Below are 14,777 nucleotides of genomic sequence, written 5' to 3' on the forward strand. Positions count from 1 at the left end.
GGCAGGGCTTACCCAGAAGCCAAAGAGCAAATTATGGGACAGCGCCACCCAGTAGCCGTAGGCCCAGCTCTGTCTGGAGCCGAGCATCCGGGGGCCTCCGGGCTGGCTGGAGGGGGCACCTCCCCTTTGGGAAACCCTCCCCAGGACACCCACGTGGCACAACTTCTGCCTGCCTCATAGGTGCCAATTCCTTCTTCCAGTGACAGAAACCTGGACTTTCTTAAGTATAAATTTATTCCTGATGGGAGGAAAAAACTGAACATGCAGCTTAAAATACACAATCAAGACCTTGTCTCTGGTACATTCATTTTTAGTTTAAAGAAAAATCTGACTTTCATAAATCAAAATTAGAAACCCAAATATTTCTTTTTTAACTGAATCTGGACTTGTTTTTATAGTGCCCAGAATTTTTCTTTATTTCTTATTCATTCAGGAAAACAAAAAGGCATCTTGAAGGCCATCTGTTAGCTGAAAACATTTTTAGAGATACAGTAAATACAAGGACCTAAGTTAATTTTTTTTAATCTAAAGGCCCAGGTTATTCCTGAAACACCGGAGCTTTGATATATTTATCTCTGGTTCCTGGCATAATGAAAGCCCCAGCAGGCCTGGCGAGAACCGGAGTGCTCCAGCCACAAAGAAGGGACTGTGGACGCCAGAGAGACAGGAGAAGGCCGGGGAGAAGCACTCAGATAGATTTTATGCTTTATTCTCCTGCCCTTCCGATTATTCAGCACAGCCTCCCTTCAAAATGACCACTTGACCTTTCCCACAAGAGCCATTAACCTTCCATCATCTGTTGCGTAAACAGCTTAATTTTCTGACGGCAGCATGACAGAAGAAATTACAAAGGCAATTCCCACTCTTGGTCCAAACAGATGCCAAATGTAAATCACTCCATTTCCAGGAGGAGGACACTCTGCCCCAGTGCCTCCGCCATCCTGCCTCTTCAGGGGCGCCGCTTGGCCCGCTCCGGTGGGGGATGGCCCCTCACCACAAGTGACCCCTACTCTGATGTGACAGCAGCTCCTCATGGATCCTAGGCTGTCCCGAGAACTGTGACCTAGGCCCAAAAGCTGTTAGTTCCTTTCTCTGGTTTTTGAGCACCCAGCACACAGCCCGAGTCAGAATGCCCATCAGCTGGCGGTCTCACTAACCACTTATTTGCGAAACAAGCCCTTGCCTACTACTGAATTTGCTGCAGAATTACAAAGCTGAATGCAACTGATGCCGTGTTTTTGTTTTTGTTTTCAACAACATATCTATTTTGACTACTACCCATAATCTGGAATAATAACTTTCAATAATTAGAAATAATTTTAAAGAAAAAAATTTTAACATAAATGTGCTCTAACAGAGCTTCTTAATTATGCTCTTCTCCAGCGAGGGGTTGGTAACTGTAGGGACCAAGCCTGGACCGTAAAGGAACCAGGCAGGCCAGGTGCTGTGGTTTGTAGTAACCCAAATTGCAGAAGGTTAGAAAGGGACAGTGATGGTTAATTTTATGTGACAAGATGGCTTGGCCACAGTCCCCAGATATTTGGTCAAACATTATTCTAGATGTTTCTGTGAAGGTGTTTCTTGGATGGGATTAGCATTTAAATCAGTGGACTGTGATGAGTAAAGCAGACTGCCCTCCATAACATGGTGGGCTTCATCCAATCAGTTGAAGGTCTGAACTGAAGAAAGTCTGACCTCCCTGAGCAAGTAGGAATCTGCCAGCAGACAGCCTCTGACTCAGACTGTAGCTCCTCCGCGTCTCCAGCCTGCCTGCCTGCCCTGCAGATGTTGGACGCACCGAGCCTCACGATCAATTTCTCCTTATATATATAACTCTCCACATCCTGTTGCTTCTGTTTCTCTGGAGAACCCTGACTAACACAGGACACATTTATTTTATTTGTATAAACACACTAGAATATTTTTAGTTCCTAAAAGAAATATATCCTCTCTTTTCTTCTTTGAAATCTCTTTCATTTGCCTATTTTGATAGAGACATAGCCATGAAGAAATGTTTCTCCACTATGAGAAAAACACAAACCGTATACGATAGTGGCAAGTGACTCTGAAGCCTGGAGAGGGGGACAACAGGAGGCAGTGCATTTGTGGTGAACTGGAACGAATGGAGGCCGTGGCTTTGGCTGAGCTGCTGTGCGCTCTGGAACATGGGGCCCAGCACTGTCAGATCTTCTGATTTTTCAAAAGAATCCAGAAATATGGGTATTTTATGTAAAATCTCCCACTTTTTAAACACAGCTCAAAAAATTTAAGATCTTGTGTGGCCCAAACATCTGCTCTTGAATGCAGCCTAGAAGTGAGGAGCACAGGCTCAGGGTGGCACTGCTGGCTGGGGGACCATGGCTTATTTCACCCCCTATGCCTCAATATACCCTCCCGTAAGATGGCAATAACACTGCCTACAGCTCACAGGGTTGTGGTGGGAATTAAACAAAATGGAGTACATAAAGTGCCTGCTAATGGCCGGTGGCCAGATTCCAAGTCCCTCCTTATCTATGCGAACAGCTGACCCCATTCAGCAGGCAGAGGTAGGGAGTTCTCAACCACCAGAAGTACCAAAGCTGGGAAAGGCTTCCCCAGAGATGGCCCCAGAACTCCTGCACTGCATGAGAAGCTGTACATGTAGGGCTCCACAGTGTGCTTGCAACTTTAAGAGCCTGTGATTCTAAAATCCTAGTGCTGCTTCTGTTGATGACAGAACAAATGTGCACGGCTTTCTGGGAAGCAACCTGGCAATACACACCAAGAACCTCAAAAATGCACATCATCTGAAACACACAAATGCTTACCACAGCCTTGCTTTGGTACAAAACCAGAAACAACCTAAATGTCCATCAGGTGTCGGTTAAAAAAACTACAGGATATCCTGTAAAAAAAACTTATAGGAATGACCATCTACAGAGATATTTATTTATTGCATGGAAAGTTGTTCACAAAATATCGTGTGGTGAACAATAAAAAACGGACACCATCACTAGGTCAAGATGGATGCCAATGTGAGAGCACATCCGTTTGTAATGATCTGTCTGCACAGGAAGCCGCCTGGAAGGACACACACCAAACACTGACGGCTGTCTCTTACACAGTGGGACTGAAGATACTTTCTGTTTTCTTCTTTTTGCTCATCTGTATTCTCTAATTTTTCTTTAGTGAACATGTGCTGTCTTGGTGGTAAAAGATGTTGAGAAAGATAACCAACATGGTTTTTTAAAAGAAAGAGATGGCGAGGCCATGCTAAAGGCTCCGACAAAAACAGTGGTCACAAAGTCACAACTTTGCAGAGACTGTGGCCAGAGATGTGGGGTCTGGACCAGAGTGTCCCACAGGCCAGAGAACCTATTTCTCTCCACTTAGGTGTCCCCTTGGCACAGTCCTTCATGCCCTGTGTTGCGTCCTGTGCATGTGCACCTAAACTTGGGACAGTCAGCACCTGCTCTCTGAGATCTCCAAGAGGTCTCTGTCTGCAAGGACCCTCCCTGCTCTAGCCTCTCCCAGCCAAGGGCCCAAATGGAAGCTTGACCAACTAGCTCCTGAAGACAGAGTACGCTGATTTCCTAAAAAATTATTAAAAGGAAGGAAGGAAGAAATGAAGAGAAAAAGCAAGAAGGGAGGGAGGGAAAAGAAGTCACCTTGTGCCCACTCCATGCCTTCTCTCCTGATTCTTTTTTTTTTTGAGGAAGTTCAGCCCTGAGCTAACATCTGCCAATCCTCCTCTTTTCGCTGAGGAAAACTGGCCCTGAGCCAACATCTGTGCCCATCTTCCTCTACTTTATATGTGGGACGCCTGCGACAGCATGGCTTGATGAGCGGTGCCACGTCCGTACCTGGGATCTGAACCAGCAGACCCCGGGCCGCCAAAGCAGAACGTGTGCACTTAACCGCTGCGCCACCGGGCTGGCCCCTCTCCTGATTCTTGAAGTTAGAGATCCATGGAGCACCGTCCAAAGCAGCCAAAAGCAACTCCCCCTGGAGCCGACTCACCCTTTCCCCAGAGATATGAGCACGGGATTCTCCAGCTCCATAAGCACCTGGAAGGCCTTATTCATGTTCTGATAAGAAAAGCTTTCTCCTGCGTCTGCAATGACCACACAGTTGGGGTTGGACGTGTCGATCTGATCAAATTCTGAGCGGATTCCTGGAAAGAGAGAGAGAGAAAGAGGGATAGAGCCTCTGGGTGATGCGGCCTGCCTCCCATCTCCTACCAGGGACACCTTCTGTCTGTCACATCTGCCTGTCCCATTCTCGGATGCTCTCTTTCCAATCCTCACTGCTGCCATGGGAGGTGGGCAAGGAAGGGGTGTATCCCCATTTTACGGATGAGGGAATTCCAGCTCCCCACAGTTAGAGAGCTTATTAGGAGACAGATGGGCCCAGCCCTGGAGCCCCACCCCAACACAAGCATCACTGCAAGAGCTCCTTTAGTTCAATACCACAGGCAGGAAACCTGTAGCTTTGCAACTAAGAAGGGAAATCTGTCTGAAAGACACAGATTCCTAGACGTAGCACGAAAAAAGGCTGCTGCAACCTTTATAGAGTTGGTACTGCTGGCCCCAAACTCTAAGAACCATCGACACATTGCAGCCAAACCCCACTGGAGAGGGGACAACAGGGGCACACACATCCTGAAAAGGAGCAGAATCTCATCCCCACCAGCCCGGTTCACCAGCCTCCTTGGGAACATCTCTTTCTCCTTCACCTTCCATGCCCTCCCCCATTTCATATTAAAAAAGAGAAAGTTGAAAGGATAAATCGGGTCATTGGCCTTATATCTTCAGTCCCTAGGAAGAAACACTCTCATCTATCTTGGTATCAGATGTTGACATTTCTCGACTAAAAAACTGAAGTAACCACAATGCGATACCACTTCATACCCACCAGAATAAGGAGAATTAAAAAGACTGACAACACCAAGTGCTGGTGAGGATGCAGAGCAGCTGCAACAGCTGGCAGGAATGTAAAATGATACAGCCCCTCTGGAAAAAGGGCTGGCGGTTTCTTATAAAACTGAACATACATCTACCCTATGACCCAGAAATTCCATTCCTAGGTATTTACCCAAAAGAACTGTACAGGAATGTTCACAGCAGATTTATTCCTAATAGTCTAAAACTGGAAACAACCCAGGTGTCCACTAAAAGAGGGATGGACAAACCAACCACAGTGTGTTCACTCAAGGGAATACCACTCTGCAAGGAAAGGAAGACACCTACTGACACATGCAACCACATGCTGGTCTCAAAACAGCATGCTGGGTGAAAGAAGCTGCACACACACGACTACAGCGAAAGGGTGAAGTCAGCAGGCCTGGGCTGCTCATACCCTGCACGTGCCAAGGAAAGGCATCTCCATGACAGGTCCTCCAGCAGCTCCTGGGAGGTCACCTCTGAGCCCTTGGAATATTCTGCCTGGAAGGAAGGTTTTTGGAAGCTGGGGCCCTGGGCCATGCTGTGTCAGTTTGACATCTGGGGGGCTGGAGACTGAGTAGCCAAGGTCAGATATGCAGACACTGCATGCCTACCCAACTGACCCTTAATAAAAACCCTGGACACAAAGTTCCAGGGGGCTCCTCTGGGTGACAACATGTCACATGTGCTGTCACCCATCACTGCTGGGAGAAGTAAGCGCATCCCAGCACAATGCCACTGGAGGGGACAGGTGGAGGGTGCACCTGGAGGCTCCTGGAGTTTGCCCAGGCGTCTCTTCCCTTTGCTGAGTTGAATCTTTATTCTCTCACCGTGATAAGCCGGAACTATGAGCACGACCGCTTCTGAGTCCTGTGGGTCCTTCTCGCAAGTCTTCATGCCTGAGGGTGGTCTTGGGAACCCCCAACATAACCAGATGCTGTATGAGTCTATCCATATGAAATTCTAGACAAGGCCAACTTACTTATAATGGAAGAAATCCAAATAGTGAGTTCCCCTAAGGGGGTTGGGGGTTTGCTTCCTCTGGGAAGAGCATGCAGGAAATCCTGGGGTGACGCTAATGTTTTAGATCTGTGTGCTTCTGTCAAAAGTCTGCGAGTACACTTGAGATTTTTGCATTTCGTTGTAGGTAAATTTTACATGAAATGAAAAACTAAACAGATACTGAACTTTAGTTAACGATGTGCTGAAGTTTTAGGGCAAGTGTACCGATGTCTGCAATTTATTTTGAAACACATCAAAAAGATAAGATGGATAGATGGATGGAGGGATGGGTCGATCTATAATGAAGAAAATATAGTGAAATGTCATTGATAAAAATAAGGCGATGCGTATTCAAATATGCCAAGGAAAATTCTTTGAGCTTTGCTGTATGTTTGGAAATTTTCATAATAAAATGTTAGGGGGAATAAATTCATCAACAACAAAAGTTGAAAAAAGATTCGAAGTCTGAAAACACAGGCACATTCATGAAAAACACAGAAGCAGGATTCCAGCTAAGGAAGGGCCTCTGAAGCTCTCAGATCTGCTCGGGGCGGGGGCGGGGGGGGGCCCTCAGTGACTAAGGCCACCTTCAGGGCAAACCCTGAATTTTCCTCTCATCTCTGCTCCTTTCTCCCCCACCCCTCCCTTTGCCCCGCAGAAGGGGGTTTTCCTTCTTAAGTCTTTTCACTTCTCTGAGGACCTGTTATAAAGACGCTGCAGGGCGGGATCCTAGATCACAGAGGAAAGATTTTGAGAAACCGGATTTCTTAAGGCCAGGGATGTCACCCTCAGCTGGCAGCAGAGCTACGGATTTGACACCCAGGCCCTTCAGGGAGCACCGTGCAGCTCTGGGAGCCCCCTCCCGCCGGGGGACAGACAAGCGTGCTTGTCCCTGCCAGTGGTTTGTAAGCAAAGAGACCAAGCGCAGATGAGGGAAGGAGGAGGCCTCAGTGCGACGACAGGAAAGGGTCCTGAATTCTGAAGCACCGCTTCTGCCTCTTCCTAAATATTCAGAAGGCACCAGACAGTCCTGCTCCTTCCACTTCGTTCCAGAAAAACTCCCCCCCGAGGGTCAAAGGGGCTCTGTTCTCGCATTCAGGCTATATCAGGACGTAGACCTTGTTCCCTTTGCCAGGGTGGGGCTGGTTTTCACACATACAGTCCGAGGCTATGGGTGCCAGATGTTAGAAACCTACGGGCCTCAGGCTAGTTCTTCATCCTGTCTCTCTGTCTCTGTCTCTCACTCTGTCTCTCTCTCACACACACATACATACATACACACACACAGAAGCTAGATTTTTGCCCCCTTGACAATTCCCTGCCCCCTTGGTCCATCCTGGATCACAGAAAGCTGGCTCAGGGTTTTCCTCCAAGGAGCCACCAGGAACCTGCCCCTAAGGGCTGTGGTGTGAGACCCTCTGGTAGGAGGCCAGGGGATGGATGGGGCTGGATCCCCAGCAGGAAGCCCCACAAGATTTCCACCCCATAGGAGCCAAGTGTTACCTCGGTGTCCTTCCTAGTGGTTTGGCCCAGGTGTGAGTGGACACCCTCCCCTAGTCCCACCCCAGAAAGTGGGCGCCTTCACCCCCACGAGGTCCCAGGGCCCCGGCAGGCCTACCATCATGGATGAGCAGGTATGGCCGCAGACCTCGCTCCTTCAGGATCAGGCAGGTGGCCGGGGCCGGAGCAGTCACCTCCCCTTCGGAGATGTCGAAGCCCAGCTGCTGAAGCAGCCTCACGAGGTCTCCCAGGGACTTCTGCGACTCGTTGGTGCAGAACCTCACCTTCAGCCGGGACCGCTTCAGTCTGAAAGTGGAATGATAGGTGGAGGTTGCTGTCAACACCAGGGGCGTGTTGTCTCCTGGGGAGGAAGCTGAATGGATGCTTCTCGAAGGGCGATGGGTACAGTCCCAGAGAAGGCCAGGTCACCACTGGTGCCTGAGGTAGGCCTTGATTGAACCCAGGGATGTTCAGATTGGGATTTCTGAGCTGGAGCAGACCCTTTTCAAGGGACCTGACCATGCCCCACAACCCTCCTTTTCATCCTCACTGAGCATGGCACACCTGAGATTCCCCAAGCTTACCATGTGACTTTTGCCCATGCCTCTCCTTCTGCCTGGGACACATCCCCACCCTCTCACCTGGGACATGTTGCCTCTCCACAAGTGCCAACTGTGCCAACTCTCCCACCCTCTGAGCCCCACTTAACACCTCCCCTTCACCACACCATCCTGCTCAGCCTGGCTAGAGGTCACCTCTGAGCATCCGCAGCAATCTCCCTGTACCTTTCCACAACAACTAGCACTGCCACTTTGCATCTGAGCTACATGTGCCGTATTAACTCTGGATCCATATTTCCCAAAAAGTGCAAAGGCTGAGGGACCAAGCTGAGGTGTGTCTTCTCATCGCTGTCACTGAAGAAAGGTTTGCCTGACAGAGTCATCAGGTACACGGACGATCCCATGCAGACCCAGAGTTAACGGAACGTGAACCTGAGATGCTGCCAAACGTCAGCAGCACTGATGTCTTTCCCGCCTGAGCTCACAGGAGAACGTCGTGTCCCAGCTGCACTGGGCAGGCTCTTGGAAGGCAAAGCCATAAAGCAGATGCATAAAGAGGCCCCAATGGAATAACACTGAGCCCTTCTACAAACGGTGATTGAGCTCCTACTAAGTGCCTGGCTGGGCTAGGGCATGGAACCGCCAGCAGGACCACAGGTAGGCTCTTGCTCCCCTGGGGCCCACAGTCTGGTGGGTGGGGTGCGAAATTGAGCAAAGGAAGGGGAGTTTGTGATTAAGAAAAGAGAGGTGCTATGAAGGAGGGAAACGGGTGAAGAGACAGAGGGCAGCCAGGGTGGACAGGAAGGTCGGGGGAGGCCTCCCGGGGGAGACAGCTCAGCAGCTGAGACCTAAAGGGAGAGAAGGCGCCAGCCATGCAATGAGGCAAAGGAAGAGCTACCAGCAAGGGAAGGGCGGACTTGGCCACAGTCAGCACTGTGGGCACAGCTGCCAGGAAAGGAGGCCAGCGTGGCTGTGCCCAGCAAGGGGGCCAGCAGGACGGGAGGAATCTCCAGAGGCACCGGCCACACAGGCCGCAGCTCAGGGCACACAGCCCTCCCTGGACAAACCCCTGACAGCAAGGGAGCAGTCAGTCACATCTGGCACCTGCGGAGAGCCACAGCATGGGGTCGTGGGAAAGACACCAGGCTGCCAGTCAGGAGGTCCAGGAAACCCTAGTGAAATTACCCAGGCATACTAATCGTCACCAGCACTTTTGGTACACAGGTCCCCAACACGCCCCTGTCAGTGGTCTCTGAAGATGCAGGAAGACATCTTTACTCGTCAGCCATCCTTCCCAGCTTTATATTTTTTATAAGTGATATATTAACACAGTGTTAAATACATAATCTATCCTTTATTATTTATAAGTAAATATATATGGAAGGTATGGGCTCCAACTTTGTGCTTACAGATGTAGCCCCATGTCCAGAGGTAACACACAGATTAGACCCAGTCACTCAGAACTATGGACTTGAAATCAACCTCCATTTGGGCAACTAAGTGAGACCCAACTAAAAATGCAACTCCACCTGAACCCAGCAGGAATATACTTTTTGTCCCGCTTTATGAATGAGAACACTGAGTCTCAGAAAGGTCAAGTGCTTTCTGCTCTTCCTCCTGGATCTGAGACTCCAGGCCATGGGCTAAGCCCTACTGGACCCTGACATGGATCCTGGGACTTCCCTGGAGTCGGGAACAGGCAGCACGTGCACCAGAGCTAACGTACAAAGCCAAGGGGTCCAGAGGTCTTATCCCAGGGCGGGTCTTAGAGAAAGCTTCCCAGAAGAGCCAGGTCTAACGAGAATCTTGCAGGAGGACAAGGAGATGGCAAAGGACGGTAGGCAGAGCAGAGGGAGGCACAGGCATGGTGTGGGCCCCACCCTCCCGGGCCCTGGTCAGGCATAAAGAATGGCTGAGCCGGATAAACAGGCTGGAGAGGAGGTTTGGGGACAGCTCAGGCACTCTGTTCACCCTGGGGTGGAGGAGATCTGAATGAAACTCCTTAGCAATGACAGCAACTAGGGAAACGGTCTGTCCATTGCCTCTTCTCCCACCACCCTGTGTGACACTACTCCCACCCCATCTCTGTCCATGGTTTTTCTTTCTTTATAACAGTAACCAATAGCTCCAGCCACCCCATTTATATATTTGTTTATTCTCTCTCTCCCAAACCTTTGTGCTCCATGAGGCCAAGAATGGGATGCTACTCTCCTCGGCATTCCCAGTGCTTCACACAGGGCTTGATGCACAGCAGGTCCCGGATAAATGTTTGCTGAATGACCGACTGATGGAAAGTCCAAATGACAGCCAGTGAGAGGGACCCTTCCTTATGATCATACCAACCACACAACTGCTTCCCCAAGGGTGTCCTGAGCACGGAGCCCCCTCCTAAGCCCTGAGGGAAACAGACAGGATTCAGTGGTGAAAATGCACATTCCCACATTACAATGCGCCTCCAGACCCTCCAGGTACTGGAGCCCACATGTGTGATTTGGGAAGAAATCTGTAATCTACAGACAACAGAGTGAATGAAAACTGAGAGGCTGACAATGTCTTAATCAATAGCCCAGGTGATTCAGTCCTTTCTTAGTATTTGTCTTTCCTAATCAGAGGGTTATGAATTATCAATTACGCTGAGTGGTTAATTGCCCTTCATAAAGACAGCTTTTGTATTTTTAAATTAGGCAGTTAATATATTGTAACTAATAGCATCACCTTGTACATTACGGATGGATCTTCATTGATTGGTGCCCGGAACGCGTGATTCGCACCCAAGTTAATGGAGCTGTTGAATGAAGACGTGCAGGGGGTGCCGGGGGACTAATTATTGCTAATGAATTATGATGTGACCTTCTCAGAACAGTGAACAATCCGTGTGACAGTGAGATGACAGTGCCCCACATCTGCTACTCCAAACACTTCAGATGCCGATGAAAACACAGTAAATAACAGAACCCACTTAAGGACACTTCAGCCACTGGTCTCCTTGGAAACACCATGTCAGTTCATCCAAAACATAGGCTTTAAAAGCAAAGTACATTTTAGGATTAAATCAGCCTCTGAGAAACGCTTGGCGAAGTCCCCTCCCTGGGGGTCTGTCCATTTGTGCCCCCCAACACACCCCCTTTTGAGGTGTCACCATTGACTATTTCTGACCACCTGGGGTGAGTCCCAGGTCCTCTCTTCATTTTTCTTAATCACTGAAAATAATAAAAGTGTTCATTATTATTATTAAAATGGTAAAGCATGAATACAACATTACACTGAGCCTCACCTTAGGCTCCATATCCGTGATCCAATCTTGTCCTCACTCCCTGAGGGCACAGCCACACAGTCTGTGTCCCCTACATACATCCCCAGGGCCAGGTGCCTGGCACGCAGGTGGCACTCACTGAATGAGCGATGAGGTAAGACCCATTATCCCCATTCTAGAGACAAGAAAATGGAGGCTCTGAGAGACAGACACCTACAATGTCATGCAACTTGTGAGCAGCAAAGCCCACGAGCTCTCGACCATCTCGTGGTGGCATGCAGGTACCCTCACACCGGTGAGCAAAGGCAGCTGGCACTTTCCCGATAAGGGAAGCACCATGCCAGGGCCCAACAGCCTCAGGAACACAGCATAGCTCTTCCTGCGGGAAGGGAAACTGACACTCTACAGGTGTGAGGTGCACCTGTGTGTGCATGGGGGCCAGAAGGCATGAGATGATGGTCAGCACTGCAGGTGAGGCCCTGAATGGCCAATGCTATGGACTGAATTGTGTCCCGCCTACCCGCCCCTCCACCCCGCAAATTCATATGTTGAAGCCCTAAGGAGGTAATGAAGGTTAAATGAGGTCATAAGGATGCGGCCGTGATATGAAAGGACTAGTGTTGTACAAGATCTATCCCTCTCTGTGCACAAAAGAAGAGGCCATATGAGGATGCACCAAGAAGGTGGCCACCTACAAGCCAGGAAGAGAACGCTCACCAGAAGCTGACCCTGTTGCCACCTTGCTCTTGAATGATCAGCGTTCGGAATGGTGAGAAAATAAACTTCTGTGGTTTAAGCTCCCGAGTCTGTGGAATTCTGTTATGGCAGCCCGAATAGACTAAGCAGAGGAACCAAATCCTCGGCATCTCTTGGTGGGGTCTGCAGCCAGACGTCACAGATTTGGCCTTGGGAGGCCTGGAACACAAGAATTCAGAAGGTCAGAAAAGCCCGAGGCAGTGTGGCTTCAGGGCTGAGGCACGGCCTTCAAAGCGCCCCCCACAGGGAGCGAATCCGAGGGGTTTTGGCATGGGGCCAAGCCCAGCTCTGGGACAGGCTGTGTTATCCTCGCCCCCCAACATCCAAGAAACTCACGGACAGGGGGCCAACAGCAGGGCCCTGGTGGCACAGGGCAGGGCTCTGGCCAGGTGGCCCCTCTAAAACCATGAATGCCACCTCAGCCCACTACCGCCTCCCCAGGATGCCCGTGAGAGTGGGATTTGCCCCCATTTCCTGAGGCCACACGGGATCTTTGAACTGACCTTTACCTCATCCCAGCAGGCCAGGACAAGCCTCTGACTGACAACGTCGTCTGGTGCAATTACCGTGCATCACATGAACCAGTCCCTTGCAAATCACCTCGGACCTCACACATCTGCTGGCTGTCGGCATCTGCCAGGGGCGCTCACCCGAAAATAATGGAAATCCTCTCATTATCGTTCAGTAGCAGGTAGAATGCTAGGACGATTACTGGACATCCTGACTGACCTTGGCATTGCTCCACAGCCTGCTGCCCTCTCGGCTCGCAGAGTCGGGGCTGGGAGGGGAGGATGCCCCGAACAACACCCCTCCCAGCTGGGCCATCCTCCCTCCCCACCCCACCCAGCCCTCAGGAACATCTGACCCAAGAGGCCCTGCTGTCGCCCCAAGTCCTTGCCTTCACTCTCCCCTACAGCCAAATCCTACTCATCCTTCAAGGCCTGGATCATATGTCCCTTCCTTCGGGAAGCCCCCCGAGCCCCTGCCCAACCCTGCACAGCCCATCCTCCTGCTCGGCTTTCACAGCCCTTGAAGCGTGGCAATGCATTTCCGTGAGAAGCACCTAACTGATCCACGTTCCAGATTTGATGGGCCCACCCAGTAACAGAACCAAATCATTCCGGTTCCAAGGGACCTCAAGAAGAAACCCACGCTCCCTGCCAATCCCACTCACGGGCAACACTGCTTCACCACTGCTCTAGTGTCTGCCTCTTATCCTTTCTGGTGTGAGGTTTCTAGAGAATTCCAGAGGAGAAAGTACAGCAGAGCCGGATGAGTCCAGACAGGGAGATGGGAGGATGGGCCTGTGTAGAAGAATGCAGGATTGATGCACTCCTTTCTACAGGCTGTGGAACAGATGTGCAAGAAGATGCTCTCTGCTGAGTGAGGAGGCCAGGGGGCCAAGTGGAGACAAGAGGTGCTTCAGAGTCTGAGGACTGTGGGCTGGGTCCCAGCTCTGCCACTTAATGGCTATGGTACCTCCAGCAAGCTATTTCTTTTCTCTGTGGCTCAGTTTCCTCATCTGTAAAATGGAGGTGATAATAGCCCCTACCTCACTTTGTGAGGATCCAGTGAGACCTGCCATGTGCTTGCACGGGCCTGGCACCCAGTGAGTGCTCACTAAACGCTAGCTGAGAACATCTGCCAGTGGGCAGTGGGCAGGCTCCTCCTGCCTTCCTCATTCCCCACTCCACCTGTCCTAACCTTTCAGAGCGGGCAGGGTGCTTGTCCACCTCACCCTAGACGCCCTGTAACCAAGCAGTGGTAGCAGAGAGGCCATCAGCTGCCAGGAACTCCTCCTTTCTTGCTCCCACCACCCTCGCCCACCTGGACAACCCAAGGAGCTAGGGGCAGGTCCTATGAAGGAGGGATGTGTGGAGGGTCTGGCAGACCAGGCCGACGGTGACTCCAAATCCCACCGCCTCCACCCAGGAGGAGAGACCCCTACAGGACGGTGGAGGGGAGGAGGCCTCAAGCTGAGTGGTTCCTGGGTGGGAAGGTGAGGGCGCCAGCTGGCAGGTCACACTGGATATGACAAATGAGATTAGTGCCCAGAGGGGAGGGGTGACTCGGACATCTCAGAGAAAGCTGGGTTTGCTTTCTTTAATCTGCTCGTCCCCGGGCTGGTCTTCAAAGAGCTGCGTGAGGCCTCCGGGCCCACACTGGACTGTAATTCTGGTCTCCTACCGGGGCCAGGGCCACTTCTACTTCAGAGGCCAGGAACCCTCTCCCAGATGAGGCAGGAGAAACTCACACCAGAAGGAAAGGGGGCTGTGAAGGCAGGGAGGGCATTTCCCCTCATTCCTGCTCCCTGACCCACAGCCTGCTCTGCCCCTGGGGACGTTATCTGGTGGGGCAGAGGGTCCCTATTACTATAGAAATGGGAACAGCTGCAGATAAATAAAGCTCCAGGCCTCAGTCTCCTCAGAGAGGGAAAGCACAATCGCAAAACCTGGGGAGTGTTACGGACCTAACAGCAGCGGCCGCGCCCAGCCGAGGCCCGCAGTGAACACCAGCGTCAGCCGCCCCACGGCATCCAGACCTCGTCACAGAGCCGGGCTGGCAGCAGCACCAGCCGCTGTCTGATTTTGAGATCTCTGGCTGCTTCCCTTTAAGAAAGCCACAGAGACTGAAAACGTGTTTAGAGAATTGAACCCTGTGAAGTGCTTATTTGTCTAAGAACCCAATTTTTTAAAATAGAAGGTCAAATAGGAGCCCGGAAACAGAGCAGGGATGGTTCTGAGTAGAAAAATACAGTCATTCCAACACTCCAAGGGGCGCCTG

At 50.8% G+C, this 14,777-nt stretch overlaps 1 protein-coding gene across 6 annotated transcripts in view; it reads right to left on the reverse strand.

The window, feature by feature from the left end:
- LHPP (phospholysine phosphohistidine inorganic pyrophosphate phosphatase) overlaps nucleotides 1–14,777 on the reverse strand; it is a 139,344-nt gene that overhangs the window by 114,073 nt on the left and 10,494 nt on the right. For all 6 annotated transcript variants that reach the window (XM_008516215.2, XM_008516217.2, XM_070631603.1 and 3 more), the window contains exons 2-3: nucleotides 7,543–7,730; nucleotides 4,000–4,153 (exon numbers count right to left, since the gene is read on the reverse strand). In XM_008516215.2, coding sequence (XP_008514437.1) covers nucleotides 4,000–4,153; nucleotides 7,543–7,730 — 342 coding nt within the window. The remainder of the gene's footprint in view (nucleotides 1–3,999; nucleotides 4,154–7,542; nucleotides 7,731–14,777) is intronic.

The sequence above is a fragment of the Equus przewalskii genome, chromosome 1 (genome assembly GCF_037783145.1).
Source record: "Equus przewalskii isolate Varuska chromosome 1, EquPr2, whole genome shotgun sequence".
Classification (NCBI taxonomy): domain Eukaryota; kingdom Metazoa; phylum Chordata; class Mammalia; order Perissodactyla; family Equidae; genus Equus; species Equus przewalskii.